Source organism: Ochotona curzoniae, unplaced genomic scaffold, assembly GCF_017591425.1.
Source record: "Ochotona curzoniae isolate NIBS_2020 unplaced genomic scaffold, NIBS_Ocur_1.0 scaffold_4505, whole genome shotgun sequence".
Taxonomy (NCBI): domain Eukaryota; kingdom Metazoa; phylum Chordata; class Mammalia; order Lagomorpha; family Ochotonidae; genus Ochotona; species Ochotona curzoniae.
In genome coordinates, this window is record NW_024467118.1 from 23,254,150 (window position 1) to 23,275,384 (window position 21,235).

General features: G+C 39.3%; 1 protein-coding gene across 5 annotated transcripts in view; it reads right to left on the minus strand.

The window, feature by feature from the left end:
- TMEM156 (transmembrane protein 156) overlaps positions 1 to 18,493 on the minus strand; it is a 32,662-nt gene extending 14,169 nt beyond the window's left edge. For 4 of the 5 annotated variants that reach the window (XR_005882244.1, XM_040966254.1, XM_040966252.1 and 1 more), the window contains exons 1-4: positions 18,369 to 18,493; positions 6,279 to 6,548; positions 4,195 to 4,455; positions 1,033 to 1,149 (exon numbers count right to left, since the gene is read on the minus strand). Coding sequence is in view for 4 of the 5 variants with exons in the window: in XM_040966254.1 (XP_040822188.1) it covers positions 1,033 to 1,149; positions 4,195 to 4,455; positions 6,279 to 6,548; positions 18,369 to 18,456 (736 nt within the window). In the remaining variant the exon portion in view is untranslated. The remainder of the gene's footprint in view (positions 1 to 1,032; positions 1,150 to 4,194; positions 4,456 to 6,278; positions 6,549 to 18,368) is intronic. The other variant, XM_040966255.1, reaches the window with a different exon arrangement.
- Positions 18,494 to 21,235: the final 2,742 nt, after the last annotated feature.

The following is a 21,235-nucleotide window of genomic DNA, read 5'->3' on the forward strand; positions in this document are numbered from 1 at the left end:
CAGTAAGTGATAACTAGTAAGTGATACTACAAGAACCCTAAGTGCAGATGTCTTCAAAGTCTATTCTTTTACACACATTTTATACCATCTCTAAGGGACTATTTATAAACTGCCCACCAGGCCTACTATCCAGCCAGTGTGTATGTGGGCACTCACCGTACAGTCAGTATATGAATGGCTAGAGAGCAGTAGCACCATGCCAGTAGTCACAACCCATCCTCAAAGGCAGGTTACTTATCTTATGAGTTGCTAAATTTTAAAAAATATTTATTTTATTTTTATTGGAAAGTCAGATTCACAAAGAGAAGGAGAGACAGAGAGAAAGATCTTGAATCCTCTGGTTCATTCACTAAGTGGCCTCAATAGCTAGAGCTGAGCTGATCCAAAGCCAGGAGCCCAGAAGAGCCTCTTCTGAGTCTCCCATATGAGTGCAGGATCCCAAGGTTTTGGGCTGTCCTCCACCACTTTTCCAGGCCACAAGCAGAAAACTGGAAGGAAAGTGGAACAGCCAGGACATGAACCAGAGCCCATATGGGATCCGGCCCGTACAAGGCAACAATATCGCAGTGTCCTAACTTCCAACTAAACCTTTGACACTGGCCCATCCAGAATTTACTGATACCTCCACACTTATTCGTGATGGGCTCAGCTTGCTTTCCCTACTTGGAGCCATGTTGTTCAAGGTTTCTGGCTCTGACATTCTCTGTCAGCAACACTGGCTCTCCTGCTCTCTGCCTTCACTTTCACTAAGCCCTGGTTCAACCTCGAGCCCCCTGACTCCCTCCTAGTTACTCAGTCTTTCTCCCTCTCATATTCACTTGTCCCAGGAGGAAAACATTTCTTAATATTTCTTGAATGCTGGTGTTGTGCCTTAAATAAGCTTTTACTCCTTGGGTCACCTAAAATTGCCTCTGAAAGACAATAGGTGCATAATAATGGGGTGGGGGGAGAAACTCAGTCCATATGTAAAATTAAGAGTTCCTTGGCACTAAATGGATTATCCAAATGACAGACTTAGTGCTCATTACTTACTCTGCCACTTCTGTACTCGGTGGCCTTCCCGTATTTTGTGTGTAAGGAGGATGATCAAAGCCACAAAAACTAGCAGGACTAAAGCATACCAAATAATCTTCATGGAGCAAATGGTATCTGTAAAAAAAAAATTATGAAAGAGATAAAGTGAAACACGATGGTATAGCTGAGTTCCACATATCCTGCCTTGAACTGAAAAACTGCATGTAAACTGTCATGGTTACTAACTCTTCTGGCTTCTTTATTGTTGTATTAATCAGGGGAGCCAAAGAAACAAGCAGAACCAAGTGACTTCCAGGGATCTATATAGTTCCAAAATTCTGAATTCTCATATGTGTTATATGTACTTGTTTTATCATCATTGCTGTCACTAGGTTAAGAGACCATAACAGCAGAATTCTAGAAACAGAGCCATTTGCTGTTGACAAGTTTGGTTGTCAGTCAAGCAACCCAAAACTATGTCCTCAAATGCACAAAGATGAAGTGAGCACAAAGAGAATGGAGTAGAGCTGGACAGGCAAGCATTGACAAAGGGCTATACCGAGGAAAACAAATGGCCAGGGCAGGTGACTGCTCAGACTCTCTTTCCACAAAGTGATGGTCCAGTGGCTTTCATGCAAACAAGGAAAACATGCAGTTGCCCTAGCCTACGCTTAACAAGAATTCAAAAGTGAGCTGCTATGTTCAGATGACAGTGAGACAGCATAGGAAGGAAAGTCACCAATCAACAACAGCAAAGCATGGTCTCCCGTGGCCTCATAAAGACCTGCTAGCCAGTAGCAGACCTGGGAACGGCTGACTTCAACAAGGGAAACTTCAGCATTTTCAAGACACAATTTTGTCTGATTTTCTAAGCCACCCTGCAAACCCTTTTCCTTGCATATAAAACATAGCTAGTACTTACTCAGTTTAGCAGGGTGAATTAATACAGTTTATTTTTATGGTCATCCTTGGATGACTACCTGAGCTTTGTTGTCCAGGCATTCCTTTCACAGGGCTCCTGTTGCATGTTACTTAGATATTCAACACTGACTTAGTCTGGAAGCTTTTTCCATGATCAAACCATGGGAAAAGATCCATGCATTCATCAAACTTCAGTTGCAATAGCAGAGTGCACCTGCCTGGGACTAACAGCCAATGCATCCAACAAAACCCATCATAACATCCATGACACCACAGCCACTGATTCATAGCCACTGGCAAGAATCAGAACAAAACAAAACAAAACAAAACAACAGAAATCTGAAAAAAAAATCTAAAGGAACTGTTTAAATTGTTTTTTCAGAATAAATGTATCAGATTGTACTAAATTTAGTCCCTCCCCACCACCCATGAAGTAGGGCTTCTAAGGAAATCAGAGCCCAGTGAGATGACTTAATTGGCTAATCGTACCCTTGCAAGAAACAGAATCCTATTCTCTGCTTGTGGACTGGGAAAGCAGTAGAGGATGGCCCAAAGCCTTGGGACCTTGCGCCTGTATGGGAGACCTGGAAGAAGTTCTGGGTTCCTAGCTTCGGACTGGCCTAGCTCCAGCCATTGCAACCACTTGGGGAGTTAACCAGCAGATAGAAGATATTTCTGTCCCTCCTTTTCTCTGTAAATCTGCCTTTCCAATAAAAATAAATAAAATCTTTTAAAAAGAAAAAGATTAAAATGGACTTTGCACAGCAGAGCAAAATACAAATAAATCATTTTCTACACATTGAGAAAATGAAAAGTACTTTTGTTCCAGAATACGAGAGTATATATTTATTACTGTCAGCATTCTCATTGTGGACTCCCCAGAAAGCTGTTAGCTATCACTTCACTGTAAATCTATATGGATACTTTCCATGAACACAAAAATAAATTCTTTTAAAATCAAAATCATAGAATCATTTTTACTTTGCATTTTTGAAAAACATAAAAAGCAATGGATTCACCAATAGACACTGGAATAAAGAGAAGCATTTTAATATCTAGAATCCAAACCTCTTGATCTTCCAGACATCACTCTAGTTGTCTCTTCTAGGCCATCTTTCCAGAATCCACGGTCCCACGCTACTCCTGACCTGGCCAGAACTGATTCCATTTATCAGATCTGTCCAGCTTTTCTTCCCATTTCCCATTTCCTCCACACACACATAAACTTTGAAAAATTCTGAAGTCACAGAGTCCATGCAGCCCTCAGCAAACTCACTCAAAAAGGAGTTTTTTTTTTTTTGAAGTCATATTTTAACCTTGAAGACTGCAAAGACTTATTTGTGTTTGCTTTAAGGTAAACTTACCATTTCAAATGTAATTCTTCATAAAATAATGAAATCTTTAGGAAAGTGCTCTAAAACCATCTGAAAGGTTTCTGTGTCAAGAATACCCAAAGGCAGAGCATCTCTCTCCCTCTGCACCTATAGCATAGAACGTACTTGCATGTTTACATGTGGTACCTCCATGTTCTGTACAGTTTTATGGTCATCTAACTCTTTTTCCCCTGTGCCTGGAACACTGCCTGGTATATATAACAAGCACTCATTCAATGCAGTATTATGAAATGTCCCCCAGAGATGCTAATGGGCCTACTAGGGACAGGCTATTTAGTAGAAACAAGTGACTAGGAGGCCTAATCAGCCATAATGGAGATTATGATTTTTGGAAGGTTAATATTTCAGTCCCCACTTGTTCCTCCGAGTTATTGAATGACCCTGAATGCCCACTGGGTACTTCCCGCCATGTTTGTGGCATTAAATAAAAAAATCCCATTTCATCCAGGCCTGGTTCTCAATTTTGAGAAGGCAGGTTAAATTCATGCAAGCCAACATTGCAGTAGCACAGTATGCACAGGATATCCACATTTTAAAAGAAACCTATCTCTTGGTACACCCAGATGGCATGATATGACTTCAAGCAACAGCAACGAGCCTGACTAGAAGTTACTGAGCCAAGGGTTTTCTAGTGCCCTTCCAGTCACAAGCCACATTGGCCTTCTCTGTTTCAGATTTTGGCTTAGCCCTGTCAAATCATGTTTTGTGAGAAAAATGAACAGTTGAAAAAGCCAACACTCTTTTAGACGATATTATTTCATCAATAACATTCTGCAACTGCTTTCAGCTAAAGTACAGCTCTTACTTCATTTTGTGGATCTATAGTTGATTTGTCCTATTCCCTCCAATTTCTGTGAAAACTCACAATTTGTGTCCATTTCTAGGTACAAGGAAAGGTGTGTGCAATTATTCAGAGATTCCGTGATTCTGCAAGTGTGATTTACAGGCTTCTGCTCGGCTGGGTCTTGCTTGGCGGCTGTTGACCTTCTAGTGCGCATTTTCAGATTACAGGTAGTGTTCTTTTCCTCCCAGTATTCAACTGTGGGAGCCGCAGTAAAATTAAAATGTTGACAAGGGGAGTGAAAATCAGCATCTTTCATTTCCACTGATCCTGTCATGGTAAGAACTGAAAAGAAATTGTGGTATTTATGAATGGTGACACATAATTAGAAAATATATGCAATTTTAACTATACTTCCTTCTTCATTTGCATGAAAGTAGAAGCAAGTGGGCTGCACTAAGAATAATTACTCCAATGAGTGGCTATATTTTTCACAGTTTATGTAAACCAGCCCTCATTCATGACCTGACGTTCACTATTCAGAATAGCCCAAATAAGGTAGCAACCTGAGTACCCATTAGCAGTTGAATGGATAAAGAAAATGTGAACTGTACGCGTGCGCGCGCACACACACACACACACACACACACACACACACACACACACAAAGGAATATTCTTTACAGCAATTGTGACAACACAGTGGAACCTGGAGGACATTAGGGTGAGCGAAATGAGTCAGTCACAGAAAGACAAATACCCCAGGGTCCCACTTATCTGAGATATGTAAAGTAGTCAAAAGTAAGACTGTCAGAAACAGAGAGTAGAAGGTTGGGGGCAGGCCCTGGGGAGTGGGAAATGGAAAGTTGCCTTGAATGGATGTCGTTTCAGTTACATGAAATGAGTAAGTGGGAGAGTTCAGCCAGACAACTTTGCACCTGTAGGTACTATTGTAGTGTACGGTTGCAATATTGAAGAGGGTGGATCTCGTGTAACGTGTTCTTAAGTGTAATCCTAACAACAAGAGGACTCATAGAAAACTCCAGAGACTGCACAGACTCTCACCTGCCTCCTGCAGCCCCAGCTCAGTAGCTGTGTAACTCCAGCAGTGTGAACCCCCAGAGCCAGAAGTGTCCGGCTATGCCCTTTGTGAATTTCTGACTCACAAAGAAAAGAACCAGTAAAAATCAGCTTGTGGCTGATTTGTCATCACAGCCATAGACGCCGGGACAACTTGAAAATGCAGTTTGCACTTTTCAAGCAGGCTGAGGAGACCATTTGTGAGTCACCATTCCTTCAACCATTTCTTAGCTCTCTATCAACATAAAGACAAAAGCCCATTTTGCTTGTTAATGAATTCAATTCAGAATCCTTGGAATCATCACAGCACTGCTGGAGGAAAAACTTCATCTGAGTTGATGCTAGGGAACCTTGTTCCTTACAGTTAAAGAAAGGGGAAAAAACACCAATGGCTCCCGATGAGGAGACAATCCAATCTTGCTGAATACAGCAATAATGTTAATGTCTGGGCTTCAGGCCACCAGCAGATATTGTAGCAGTGAATGAATTATTTCATTTCTCAATGACACGATTTGATTCAATTAAACTAAGTAATATAAATGGATCTCATAATAAATGCAACTCCAGTTAAGCACTGTGGATACTATGTAGTGATCCTTTCATTTGTTCACCCAGCCGAGAAATACTTACTGAGTGCCTACTGAGTAATATGTGAGGTATCCTGTGCTAGAAGCTGGGAATGCAGGAGTGAGCCAAGACAAAGATCCAGCCCTCAGGGTGCTCATGGGTAAGACGATAAACGTCAGGTAGGAATAAGGACAAAGGCACTAAGGGTTCAATGACTCCACAGCAAACCCAGATTTGGTATTACTATGAAAGACTGGGGGTTGACCTAGCAGTTTTTAAATTAATTTTTAAGTTGACTCCTTTAATGAAGACATGCTAAAGAGCCTTTTAATGATCCAATATGTGTGAATCTCCATGCAATTCTGATGGTTTAATAGTCTGTTTTCATTAAAGCAAAATAAACCAGCATAACCAATAAATTTCCCGTCAAAAGAAACGCCACAGAGTGTTCCAGAGACAGTACCATTACTTTTAACAGAGCAAGCTAATCTATATTATGCTTTATTTTTACTTTCTGTTTACCTGTTGATGTTTCTTCCTGAGAAATAGAGCTCACGTTTCCTTTAGGTTCACAAACCAAACACAAAGAGCACATTTGGAATTTGCTTGTGATGTCTTGGCAAGTCCTCGTGACGTTTTCAAAATCGGAGTGGTTTAGAAAGACTTCCAGAATAATCTGAGCTTCTTTAACTGGTTTCAAAAAAGTCATGAAAGGCAAATTGAAGGAGGAGAGTGAATGGGTCAAATTGGGTTTTAAACAAAGTTTCAGACAGGTTAGCTCCAAAATTCTTCCTGTAAAAAAGAAAGAAAGAAATTCTTTACTGCAAAATGTTGAATATTGGGCATTCCAATAAATACAGGATAAGCTCCCAGCTTTCCTTAGGAAACAGTCCATTGTAGCTTATCAGTGAGAAACATTTCTTTGACTATAAATGAACAAAATCTAAGTAAGCATTTCACCATTCCCTGTTAATCTTCAGAGAGCAGATGTGCTTATAAAAGCAGTGTAGGAACCCTAGAACTTCACTGTTCTGTATTCTGGGAAAACTCTTATAACAAACGAACTTCTTCAAAATTCATCTGTTCCAAAATAGAGACTGAAGACAATTTCCTGGAGTTGAACAGCAGCTGGAAAATACAGGAGGTTTCTCTGTATTATTCTCCTAGAGCCTACATAAGAAAGTATCACAATATCAGTGGTTTGAAATAAGCGCATCCCCTTTCCACCCCGTCCCTGGAGGGCTGAAGTCTAGCCTCAGTGTCAAAAGATCTAAAGTCAGGTTGTTCCTCGTCTCCTGCTGCCTCTGAAGGCTCTTGGGAAAAGTCCATTTCTGGCCCTTCTTCCAATCTCTGGAGGCTGGGGACAGTCCTATGTCAGTGGCTGAGTCACTGTAATCTTTGTCTCCAGGTCGCACATTCTCTGTCACTCTGTTTTCTACTCTTCTGTCTGGGTCAAGTCTTCCCCTGTTTGCTTTCTTTCTCAATTTTTTAATTAATTTAAAGAAAACAGATTCCATGTGTTACATAGATACAATTCTAAGATGACAACCATACTTCCCTCCCTCTTCTCTCAATACCCCTTTCTTTCCATTCTTTCTTTCTTCCCATTTTATTATTGCAATAATTTAATTTCAGTTTTCTTTATACTGTCAGGCTTAATTTTCCAGTAACGATAAAGTTAAACAAGTAAACAGTAGAAAGACTAGAGTTCCATAGAATTCTAGGCAAGGGCTAAAAATAATAAAAGATGTCAGTTTCATTCTTATGCCATTTTTTTGATATTCTATATTAACTACTCCATATCAGAAAAAAACAAATTCTCGTCTTTTGGGACACTGGCTTGTTTTACTATACATAATAGTCTCCAACTGCATCCAGTTTGTTGCAAAAAACAGAATTTCATTCATTCATTTTCTTTTTATCCCCTTTCTCTCTCTTACAAGCACATTTGTGATAGAATTTTGGGCCCATCAGGATGATCTCCCCATCTCAATAATCTTAATAAATGTATCAAAGAGCTTTCCTTACAAATGACACTTATGGGTTCCAAGAATCAGCAACCATCATCTTTGATGGCAATTATTTAGCCTACCAACATCTTTAAAGATGAAACTGAATAAGATGATACCATAATTTAAATTTTTGTCTGACGGTAAACATCTCTTTGGGAAATGTAATCGAAGGACACTGAATTCAGAAATGAAAGACAAAGACTGTATATGTTGTGAGCCAGATGGTTGTAAAATATATTTAATTGCCATAAGCTGTGTTTGTCAACAACAAAATAGAGGTAACTTTGGATTGTGCAAAGCTCATGGAGTTACAGCAAGGTTAAGTAGCTTTTTATTACCTATGAAAATAATTTGGACTTTGGGATAAATATATGCATATTACTTAAAATGCAAACCCATTTCTCAAAATCAATTTTTAAATCCCTCATTTAGGACAGGATTAGCTGTGATTTAGTTCATATTAATAATCTCACTGTGTAACCCCAGGAATCCCCTTTTAGCTATCATGACCCAATAAGGTCTTTCTGAAATTCTCAGTCTCCAAGTCACCTGTTTGCATGAGGAAATAATGGCAGCATCAAAGTCATCTTTAAACAGCTTCTTTACCAGCTCTCAGATAACCAGAGGGGTTAAAATACATTCTTAAGATTTCTAAATAATACAGAAGTCAATGAAAAAAATTACTTCATTTTGTGTGGAATAATTATTTCTTTCATTTTCTAAAGATTTATTTATTTTTATTGCAAAGTTAGATATATTAGAGGAGGAGAGACAGAGAGAAAGATCTTCCATCTGATAATTCACTCCCCAAGTGACCGCAACAGCCAGAGCTGTGCCTATCCAATGCCAGGAGCTCTTCCGGGTCTGCCATGCATGTACAGGGTCCCAAGGCTTTGGGCCGCCCTCAACTGCCTTCCCAGGCCACATGCAGGGAGCTGTATGGGAAGCAGGGCCGCTGGGATTAAAACCAGCGCCCATATGGGATCCTGGTGCGTGCAAGGTGAGGACTTTAACTGCTAGGCTACCACGCTGGGCCCAGAATGACTATTTCGAGTCCTACATCTGGTTCAAACTTAAAAGAAAACCAAGCTAGTAATTTAGATCAATGCAATTTTTAAAATTTGTGGAGTCTGTTTAAGTAGTCATTTCATAAATGTTTGATCACCCATTTTTTTTTATTATTTAATAAATGAAAGTGCCACTCACTATCCCATTACATTTTAAATTATTTCTATAATAATTCACATTTAATTTCCAACCCTAACAGATGTCATACTCTAGTTAGTATAAAGAAATTTTGCAGGGGTGGGGGAAGGAAGAACATTTACTCAAATATATTTATTATTTGTTAATACGTTTGTAAGGAAAGTTGTAATCAAACGATAACTATAATAGAAGATAGTGTTTTCCGTAATAATGGCAAAGGAAGGAAATGAAAATATGCCATTGATGGATCTCTAGAAACTGCAGCTTTCCTAATATTACTAAAACACATGAAAAACTTACTTCTTGCCACCTTTCCATCTTCTTCCCTGGCACTTTCCATGTTACAAAATGTTCAACTTCTTGAATTTCTATTACTCTGATATCACCTAGAAGGGAGCTAGAGAAATTTTACTGTCAATATTGCAGCCTTCTTATGTAAGCAGAGAGCAAGAGGGCTTTCTAAAATGGATGATACCGCCTTGATATTTGGGGACGAGGTCATTTTTTGTTGGCTTTTAAATCTTAGCTTTAAATAATTCAATTGGAAAGGAAATGGAGGACATATCCTTCTCTGGTACAATTTCAAGAAATAAATAATTCTACTCAATCATTTTTTATTATTAGGTAGGCAATATTCTCATCTCCATAAACAAGGATTGGTGAATTTGACTACAGTCATTAATATTGCCAGGAGTTAGACGTCTGCCTTGTCACTCAGAGAGATGAAAATGTATTTCAGAATTAACTCCAGGGCTCTGCCTGCAGCCTCTCAGAGGAAATATACAGGATACTAACTAGTGCTAGGGAAAATAGATGACAGTACAGGAAGGCTGCATCCAGTCTATTTTCCTTCTTAACTCTTTAATAACCCTGTATCCCACATGAGTGATACAGAAGGTATAATGGCACTGAAATCATACAAAGTCAACAAATTCCCACGCACCTAGCAGCAGCCAGATAAGAAACAAGATATGACCAACATCTCTGGAGCTCTCCATCCCTTCTCACTCCTAAACCATCGCACGTCTTGTTTTGAGAAATGCCTATTTAGTTCTTTTGTTCATTTTTTAGTCAATATGAGTCCCTACTTATTAAGGTGAGTTTCTGAACATATTTAGGATAGCATCCCTCTTATGAGATAGATGATTTGGAAATGTCTTCTGCCCTTTCATAGGTTGTCTCTTTGTTGATTATTACCTCCACTGTATAGAAGCTTTTGGGTCTCATAAATCTATTTGTCTATTTTGCTTTTGCTGCCTGTGCTTTTGGGGTCACATCCAAAAAAATTGTTGCCAGAATATTTTTCCTACATTTTGTTCCCTTTTCTTCACATTTTCAGGTCTTACCATTCAAGCCTTAATCCATTTATGCTTGATAAGGCTCTCAATTCATTCTTCCATGTTTACTCACACTTTTTGATGCCACTTTGTATTCATCAAAACTAACTAAAGATTTATTTTATACTTTGTATTTCATAATTTCAATATCAGAAATCTCAAAAGATTTTCTTCTACCATTTTGTTGTTGTTGTTGTTGTTGTTTTTGCAGGGTCTACTTTATTGAGCGTACAATTGCTTTGTGGTATCTCTATTAGCATGTGTTCTTGGAATCATTGGGGATTATGGCAAGTTTAGCTTGAAAGCATTTGTCTTTGCTGGGAGTTGTATGGCACTATTAACCCAAAGCCACTTCAATTAACTTACTGGATTGGTCTTTTCACATCTCACGAGTAATGACCTTCCATATTTCAGTTATGGCCATCTCAATCTGCAGCTCGGTGATGACTCACTCTCTCATTAGAGACACGTGTGGAAACACATGTTTGCTCCTAGCCAGACAGGTTTCTTTTTTTTTTTTTTCCCCAGAGAACTGTTTCCTGCAAGATGTTATTCCTTAGTAACTCAGCATCAGGCTTCACCTTCTGTCCTCTCACAGGCCACAGGAGATTGATAGGCACGTCCCAAGAAAGCCATTGCGTTTTTCCTTTCTTATCCATCAGGAGTTACAGCTTCTAGTCAATTCCAATCTCAAGTCAATTTTCTTATTTCCTTAACAGCTCAACAATGTATTTTTAGAATCCTTAAGATATTTCCATCTCACATTTTTAAGGTATTTTGGGCCAGGGAGTACTTTTCTGATTGTAGTCACCGAAAACTTAAGTACTTATTGACCTTTAAAAGTAAGGGAGGACTTTAAAGAAGACCTTACTTGTTGGACAGATAATCAAAGCCGTGAAAACCAATCTAGGTCAGGTCATAGTTCCAAAAGCCCTAGGTTATTCCTCTACTAATGAGTTTTTGGGGAACTTTGTAAGACACATGGATTATTTAATCTAAGTTTAATTGTTTCAATGTATTAAATATAAACTGGAAAAAAATAAGAAATATCTTGACACTCAAAACATTGCTACAATCACCTCAGAGGAGCATTTTGCAGTGAATTATAAAATTAACATACACAGGGCCCAATGCAGAAACCTAGCGGCTAAAGTTTTCACCTTACACGTACTGGGATCCCATATGGGTGCCAGTTCTAATCCCAACAGTCCCACTTCCCACCCAGCTCCCTGCCTGTGGCCTGAAAAAGTAGTTGAGGATGGCCCAAAACCTTGGGACCCTGAACCTGCACAGGAGACCAGGAAGAAGTTCCTGGCTCCTGGCTTCGGATCAGCACAGCTCTGGCTGTGGCGGCTGCTTGGGGAGTGACTCAACAGAGGGAAGATCTTCCTCTCCGTATATCTGATTTTAAAATGAAAATAATTTTTTTTCTTTAAATGAAAAAGTTAACATACCCAGTATAATGTGCTGAACGTTTATGTTTCCCTAACGTTAATGTGTTGAAACCTGTTCGTGGGGCGAGTCTGGTCGGATGGTTGATCAGCCACCTGGGATGCTCGCATCCTGTATCAGTGTCTGGGTGTGAGTTCTGGCTCCACTTTCACTTTTGTTTTCTGCTAATACACATCCTGGTAGCAGTAAACGGTGACTCGGTTACTTGAGTTCTTGCCACTCTTGGGGAATACCAAGAATGAGTTCTGGGCTTCTGGCTTTGGTTTAGTTGTGGCAAACATTTTGGGAAATGGAGAATCAAACTCTGTGTATGTTTGTGCAGGTGTTTATGTGTGCACACGCACATGTGTGGATGTGTGTGTCTCTATCTCTGTCTTTCAAATAAAATATAAAACTGGAAACTTTAATCCCAATGATATTTCTATTTGGTAACAGTAGCTGAAGCCTCTGAGGTGATACTGGGTGGAAAACAAAAAAGAATAGGACATGGTACATGGGTGACGTGCCTGTGGTGTGGACCAGATCAGCAGCGAGGGAGTTCAAGGAAGATATGGTTGTATTCACAGGATGTTTGAGAAGGGCCATTTAAAATGTACCCTGGAGGATAGAGAGCAAAGTTTTGGGTAACTTCTATGGAAGTTCTAACTGAAAAGCAAATTGGAGACACAAGGAAAAGACTATTCACTCTCCTTGTCAAAAAATGGAAGTAAATACACCTTGTGAACCTCCCTGATGACAAAGAAAATATCATCAATGGTGCAGCATAAGAAGATAATTTATGTTTAAAATACAATGCTCTGTCAACTGACTTTCACTGGCCGGCACAACCTAAAATTCTAGTTCTGTGAGAAAATCTTATCTTTCAAAAATATAAAATGAGGATGATGCAGTCTCAATCACAAAATGATCGTAAACATCAGAAAAAAAAAAGTTTCCTTTAACAAGTTTCTTTTTACATTTGTTTCCCGTTATGAGTGATGTTGTCCTAACTGCTTGAAATACATTAAGGGAAAAACGATCCCTCAAATCCGCATTTGATGGAGCTTATCATTTGAAGAAGTCAAACAAGGAAAAATAAATACATATTATTAATGTGTATCCATGACAAAATATAAATAATAAGAGAAAAGGCATATAATAGTATAAAGGAAAGACACATCACCAGATTGCTGTTTTTAAAGAAGTTATTTTTAGGACAGAAAGGAACACATAAAAAGCATTTACTCACCAAAACATAAGACAAAGTATTTCAAGTGAGGTTTAATAGTATCTCTCATTATTGATTACTAAAGAATGCTATTTTCCAAAGCAAAAAAATAAGGCATCAATTCAACATTTTTTACCTTGATATACTAGCCAAATTGCATATATAACAATAGTGTGTGTCAGTAGCAGTTTTGAAACTGTAATAATTGAGAACATTAAGTAAGAAGTCTAACAACAAAGTAAATTCACCCATCCAGTTCTATTCTTTTTTTTTTAAGATTTATTTATTTTTATTGGAAAGTCAGATATACAGAGAGGAGGAAAAACAGAGAGGAAGATCTTCCATCCGATGGTTCACTCAAATGGCTGCAATGGCCAGAACTGAGCCGATCCCAAGCCAGGAGTCAGGAGCTTCTTTTGGGTCTGCCACTTGGGTGCAGGGTCCCGAAGCTTTGGGCCATCCTCGACTGCTTTCCCAGGTCATAAGCAGGGAACTGGGACACAAACCAGCACCCATATGGAATCCCCAGTGCATGCAATGTGAGAACTTTAGCCGCTAGGCTACTGTGCCAACCCCTGTTCTTTCTTTCTGAATGTATTTTCAGAATGTTCTATCTTGAGAAACATGATTCACCATGAATAAGTTGTTTAATGCATTGAAGTAGGTAATCTGGTTAAAAAAATTTTTGGTATAGTGTCTGACATCCGGTACATGTAAATAAGAATGATTTTTTTAAACTTTTTTTTAAGATTTTTTTTAACTGGAAAGTTAAGATTTATAGAGAGGGCAGACAGAGAGAAAGATCCTCTGTCCATTGGCTCACTCCCCAAATGGCTGCATTGGCCGGAGCTGAGCCAAACCAAAGCCCGGAGTCAGGAGCGTCTACCAGGTCTCCTGCACGGGTGCAGGGTCCCAAGGCTTTGGATTATCCTTTACTGTTTTCCCAGGCCACAAGCAGGGAGCTGGATGGGAAGTGGAATAGTCAGATACAAACCAGCACACTTATGGGATCCTGGCGCTTAGTAGGTGAGGATTTAGCTAATGAGCCATTGCACTGTGCCCAGTAGGAGTATTTCATTAAAAATTTTTTTAAAAATCAAGACTATATCCCAAAACCTATTACTGATTATGTTTTTATGAAGAACAAATAAGAAGAAAATAAGGATTTCATTTTTGAGAGCCCAGGAACACTTTTAGGAAATTAATTGTAGTTGTCTTAGATATGTTAGTCTTTATGATAAATACACAAATATATTTCAGAGTTTGTCCCATAAGATATAAAGTTCCTCTGTCCTCTGTCCTTTCAATTTTGTGATGTAAGGTAATACCATACTCACCAGAAAGTGTGAACTGACAGGAGAAATGTAAATCAGTAAACACAGGGAGCAGGAGTTGGGTTCTTAAAAGCAAGAAGTCACAATAGCCAGATAAGGTGTTTTCCTCCATGCTGTTCCTGGCTTAAGTCACCGCAAAACATTGCAGATACATTATAGTGAGTTGTGTAAGTCACTGCTTACAGGAGTTTTTGAGATATTGGCATGAGAACATTTTCATTGAGAATCAGTAATAGTTATCATTTGCTTTTCTTAGAAAAGCTGCTTGGGCAGTGGTTGCAGCTCACGCAGTTAGGGCTTTCAAAACAGAGAAGGATGCTTCCCCCATAACAGCCCTGAAAACTGTGGGTTTGTGCCCAACACATGCCTCTTCCATCCTTACTTCAGTAAACGCAGGAGGCACTGATGTGTTTGTCAGTCAGTCCCTCCCCTTGACTGAAAACTCCTGCAGTCTGCCCCTGGCATGGTTTTAATAAGGAAATAAAAGATTGTCAGGGTTACATGAGGGTCAACCACATCTCTCCTGTAAATGCTCTAAGTCCAACCAAAGCAGGTTGGTTGGCAGCAAACTTGTGCCTTAATTACAAAATTACTGTAGCCATTGCGTTCCCCATTGCATCCCCATTTACTAACATGTAATACGAGTACATCCAACCGCAGTGTGAACAGCTTTCAAATAAACTGGAAGGTTCTAAACACTGCTGCAGAATGGGCTGACCAGCCAGTACACCCCACCGCCACCACTGCTCCACCCTCCCCACTGCATGCCACTGCATGCCTGACGCAAATCCACTAAGGCTCAAGCGATGTTGAAGAAGTACCTCGTCTTAGGTCACCTTCAACTCAGTGGCTTGCCCAGAGTCATGGTGATCACAGAACTTTCCTGCTCCGATTATTCGGAGACTCAGATACACTCCTGATGAAAGAGGCTCCAACATGGGTTCTATTTTTAATTGAGGAGCTTTAGAGAGTTGTTTATTTTGACATTGAATCTACTAACACTTGCAAAGCCATTATTCCTCAAGAGTCTTTTAAAATGCATTTGATGTATTAGGTTGTCAATGAATAATTTATAACTAAAAATCGTTTGTAATGTTTATCCTAGAAATTAAAATACAGGGCTGACACCTAGGAATAGTGGGTTAAGCTTCCACCTGCGGCACCAGTATCCCATACGGGAACTAATTGGTGTCCCAACTGCTCTACTTTCAATTTGGTTTTCTCCTTATGGCCTGGGAAGGCAGAAAAGAATCACTTAAGTCTTTGGGCCCTTGTATCCATGTGGGAGTCCTAGAAGAAGCTCCTGGCTCTGGGCTTTGGATCAGCTCCATTCCAGTCACTGAGACCTTTTGGGGAGTGAACAAGCAGACGAAAGCTCTCTCTATATAAACCTGCCTTTCCAATAAATCTTGATAAGATTTGTTTTATTTTTATTGGAAAGGCAGATTTATACAGAGAAAAACTTTCTGTCTGCTGGTTCACTCCCCATGAGGCTGCTACGGCTGGAGCTAAGCTGATCCAAAACCAGGAGCCCAGAGCTTCCTCCAGGTCTCCCACATGGGTGCAGGGTCCCAAGACTTTGGGCCATCCTTTATTGCTTTCCCAGGCTATAAACAGGCAGCTAGAAAAGAAGCGGAGCAATGGGACACGAACTGGCACCCAGATTTAGCCACTGAGTCATTGTGCAAGGCCCCAGAATAAATCTTTTTTAAAAAAGAATTTAAAGTGCATAAAACATTGAAAAAATGTTTCAGGAAAAACCCCACAGTAACTGATAGGTAAGACTAGACAGGGACTCTCAAGGATAATATTTTCACCTCTGGAACACTCATAGCTTATTCTAAATAATTTTACCAGGTACTTTATTTTATGAAGTACACCGTTTGACAATTCAGTACATTTTATAGGCCAAGCAGAAGTATGATTACAAAGTAATAAAAAGTTAGAACAGTAATATTCAATTCTCTTTTTGTCTCACTACTAAGGGCTACATTATGTAAGGCTATCCGAATATATTCTGGGTATCCCATAAATTATTTTAAAATATAAAGCATTATATCATGTGTGTATTAAACATTTTGCCCAATGTTTGACCTTTTCTTTGTGCGAAGTTCCTCCTACCACTAAATGACATCACAAAAAGGCAGTGATTTTTTTTTTTTTAATTTGAGAAGCAAAAAGAAATATAGGGAGAGAGCTCTCATCCTTGGGCTGCTCCCCAGTGCTTCAGTGGCCACAACCTGGGCAGCAGCCGAACCAGGTCTCCTACTTAGGCAGCAGGAACCCAATTCTTGATCATCATTTGCTGCCTTTTCAGTTATAAACCACAGCTAGGGTTAAACTCAGCATTCTCATAGGAAATGCAGCCATTTTAACCCCCCTATTAAACACCTGCTCCAACACAGTTGGCATAGAGTAGCATTGCTCTGAAACAAAATTTCCCAGTAAACACCTCTCCAAGAAGAGCTGAAAGGGCGCTCTGCTGATTATAGATGAAGGAGGAAAAAACAGCTACTTTAAGTTTGAGGTGGCAATGGTAGTACTTAGAAACTGGTTTAATTACCTATACAACCAAGAGAACAAATATCAGTGGAAATGATGGTTGATTATTGTTAAGACAAAGAGAAACCCCATTACTGTTAGACCAATGGAGTTTGCCCACAGTGGATCTTACAGCAGCTCTTTCATCTACTCATAAATTCAAGCAGCCTCAAAGGGGCTTTGTGCTTACCACTGACCCAAAGACTGTGCTGTAGCCTAGACAAAGGACTCAGAACAAATTCATCTGCCTGAAAAAGGAACCCACACTTTTGTAGCCAACAATTCTCAAAAAATACTACCAATAATTAATAAATGCTTTCCTACCTCATGCATGGGCTGAGTCCTGGTTTTCATTGTAGTCAACCTGATTTTTTATAGGTACTTGGTAAATATCTAGGACCTTAGATAACTACCAAATAAACTTGTTCTCAGCTCATATGGGTAAAAATTGGATTATCTTTATTATAACTCCTCTCTTTAAAGTACATTTTGACTCAGTGAAATCATGCATGAGAAATACATGCATGGTCATCTAATCTAAGCAGTGTAATACCAGAAAACCAAAAGAAATTATAAGTTTTTAATTATTTACAAAGTTGTAGTCAGAGGGCTTATTAACAAAGACATTTTTATCAGGTTGCCTACCATTATGTACCAGTATATACAGCATTCAATAATAATTGCAACAGGTCATCAGATATAATTAACCAATATGTTTTTGTCTGGCTACTTACCATTACATATGTGCAATAATAAATATTCATTGCAGCAAATTGCTAAATGTAAATTTTTCTGTGATTCTAATTAATTTACATAATAGCTATTTAATATCAGGAAGGCATTTAAGAAATAAACATTTCCTTCTCATTAAATGCTAAGGAGTACAACTATCATTCAAACATTCACTTTAACACATTTTTAAATCTTTGGTAACATGTAAGAATAGTTTAATCTCTCGCGCATCATCCAATCTGAGTTTCAATGATCACGTAACAATTCTGTGAAATGTTCACACAACTGATTGTTGCAATTCCTCTCTAGTTCCAAATGCTCACCGTGTCTGCCTAAATTTTTACCCATACTAATAATCTTTTGAAAATCTCTAAATATTCTTATTTTTCAAAGAGCAACACTTATTTGCATGAAATTGTTACAGTGGAGAGAATGCAGGTATTTCAACTTAACTGTCACTTTCTTTATTAAATAATTCCAGAATATAAAAAGCATAATTAAACCTGTTTTGAAAGAAAGTGTTTCCAAGAGTAAAATCATGTGATGGGATTTTAGAGTCCTCTGCTCCGCGGATTTTAAACAATTCTTCTCATACTTATGTGGGCCACATAATTTAAGTACTATGAATAAAGCATTTGTGCCAGGTAACTGCTAAAATTAAATCTCATTTTATTAGTTTTTCAAACATAGGATGTCGCCCTATTCAACACTTATCAGGAAGATCTTTTTTCAAACACTAGCTGTAATTAGAAATTGAAAAGAGGAGGGTTACATTGTAATTATACACTCACCTTTTGGGGTCTTGAAATGTTCCGGCAAGGTTAAAATGAATGTGATCACAATTGCCACACATAATTTAAGGAAGGCTGTTTTTGTCATGTCTCCTCACATGACTCCCGTGTGGCTCCATCCAGCACGTTATGGTAGGTCACTTCCTGCTTTGAGTTTCATCTCTGCGGCACTTGAAGTTAATGCAATTCACCTCATACTCACTTCCTTTTGGGTAAGACTTAAAAAAAAAAAAAGAGGTCTTGAATTGAGACTTCCCCATTTTCAGTGACTGCATTCAGAAAATGACCCTTTAGCAAATACTTTCACACTGTCCTCTACACAGAAACGCTAGCTGACAATGTCAAGAAGTTACTAAAAAAAGGGTCCTGTCTTCTTGGGAGGATGAAGCCCTGACACCATATTTACCAGTGTGTGAGAGTCAACACAAAGCCACAGTACCCTCAGTAGAAGTAGGACAGAGCAGGCCAGTCATGCCCAGGTTGCATGGGTATTATTCATCCTTTTACTTATTGAATGATGGCTGATGACTTTTGAGGGCCAGGGCTGGGCTGTTAGGGGAGCTCAGAATAACACTATATCTGAAAGACAGGAAACAGCACAAAATGAAAAGACAAACTGAAGACTCATGCAGAACTTTGGTTGTGTTTGATCATGTACAAGCAAGAGAATGCAATTCATTCATTTGACACCCATATACACTGAGATTATTGCTACATGGTTGTTAAGAGTATGAGTAGCTGTCAAACAAGCTCAATTATAAGTAAATTCATGCCGATTTCTTGGTATATATACTGTACCGTAGTTACATGTTTGAAAAAAAATCTACTAGGCCCAGTACAATGGCTCAATGGCTAAATCCTCACCTTGCCTGCAGCAGGATCCCATATTGGGCACCGGTTGTGTCCCGGCTGCTCCACTTCCCATCAGCCTCCTTGCTTGTGGCCTGGGAAAATAGTAAAGGATGGCCCAAAGCTTTGGGACCTTGCACCTGCATGGGAGACATAGAAGTTACTGGCTCCTGGTTTCAGATTGGCTCAGCTCCTGCCATTGTGGACATTGAGGGAATGAACCAGTGGATGGAAGATCTTTCTCTCTGTTGATCCTTCTTCTTGTAAACGTGATCTTCCTTTCCAAGAAAAATGAATCTTTTTACAAACCAGATATTTATTATGATAATCTCAGTGAAATAGAATACTTTTAATGTAAATAGTAGGGGAAATTCATTATGGTAGGAGAAAGCATATTTACAATCAAATGTTTTTACTCCAGCTATCTAGAGTTACCATTGTTCTTGTTTTCCGTTTTGTTTTTAAATGTACTGACAACCTCCTATAGCTTTCTTCCTGGTCCCTCCTTCCTGTCTCCTTACATCCCATCTGTTTCCGACTGCCCCAATTCCTGTTCCCACTCGCCCAACCCTGGACTTGATGGAACAGTGGGGTAGATGGGGAGAGGGAGGGAATGTTCTGTGAGTGTGATTTAGCTGGCTTTCCTTCTGATTGGATGCAGCCCTTTGTTATGCCGATGAGAATCATGGGTCAGGAAATCTTGGTCCTGAGTTTAAGGACATTAAGGTGGGAGTAGGACTCCAAACCAGTGTTCGCTGTTAAGAATGACACCCAGGATCATTTAAGGGAGAGTGGACACGGAAGCTGCACCTGCCCTGAGAATGGAAAGACAAGTCAAGTGGAGATGAGGGAGAGAGCTGTTACCCCTTCATTTTCCCTCATCCAGCAGGTTTCACAAAGTGGTTTCAGTTGACTCTGATTGATTCTCCAGATATTCTGACTCTTTGTTATGAATACTAACATTTCAACCCTAATTTTACCAATGGGCACAATATCTAACAATATAGTATTTACTTGATACAACAGCATTCCGTCAATTTAATTTTTGGATTTGTTTTCTTTTAAACTTCATTTTGTGTATTTTAAATTTCTTTAAAAAGCAATTCAATTAATTCTACTTTTTTTTCCAATTTGGTTTTGATTTTTATTGGAATTTATTTATTTATTCATTTCTATGTGAACTGTCTAACAATACAGTGATTTATTTATTCTTGTGTCCACATTAAATTCTATTAATTTGTATTTTCTCTGTGGCAGTATTTCTTCCAGAACCCTGCATGTGTTTCCACATAGGTGTGTGCATACACACACACACACACTGTACCCTGCACCTCTAACCTATTCTTGCCCATTGGAAGAGCAAACATGTCTTTCAGCTTCTTGATTCTTGGGCCCTCTGCCTCTGATGGCCTCCTGTGCTGTGTCCCCAGTTTCTCTGGGGGAGTTCCAGATGGTAGATATCAGGAGAGCAATCCAAGCATCCACATCCCAGGCCCCAGCCTGGCCACTCTTTGGATTCAAGGAATCAGGCTCTCATAAGCACTTGCTGGGCATCATCTGGTCACCCACTTGCTGGGCATCATCTGTCATCTCTGATTAGCAAATCATGAAACAATTAGGATGTGCTCCTGGAGACCAGTGGGATGAAAATGCCTCCGAGATAAACAAAAGGTATGCTGGCCCTTGATTTAATTAACATTTTATTTTTAAAGATAAAATGGAAGCAACAGAAAAGCTGGAAGCAAGCCTGAGGTCAGCAAGCACCAAGTAGGATGTTAGAAACTTTATCTGACAATGTTGTTTGTTACAGTTGTAGCAAATGTTGCTGTAGCAAATGTGAGTGTGTAGTTCTCTCAGAGTGTACCTATTTCCTTGAGGAATTGTGGAAAGCCAGTGGGGCTTCCAGAACTTGAGAAGTGGGTGAGGGTCTCCTTGTGCTGGGCCTCCTCTATTGATGCATTGCTTCCTCCACAACTTCTGGTATCTGTCCCTTTACCTTTCAGTCACCCAAACTTGAA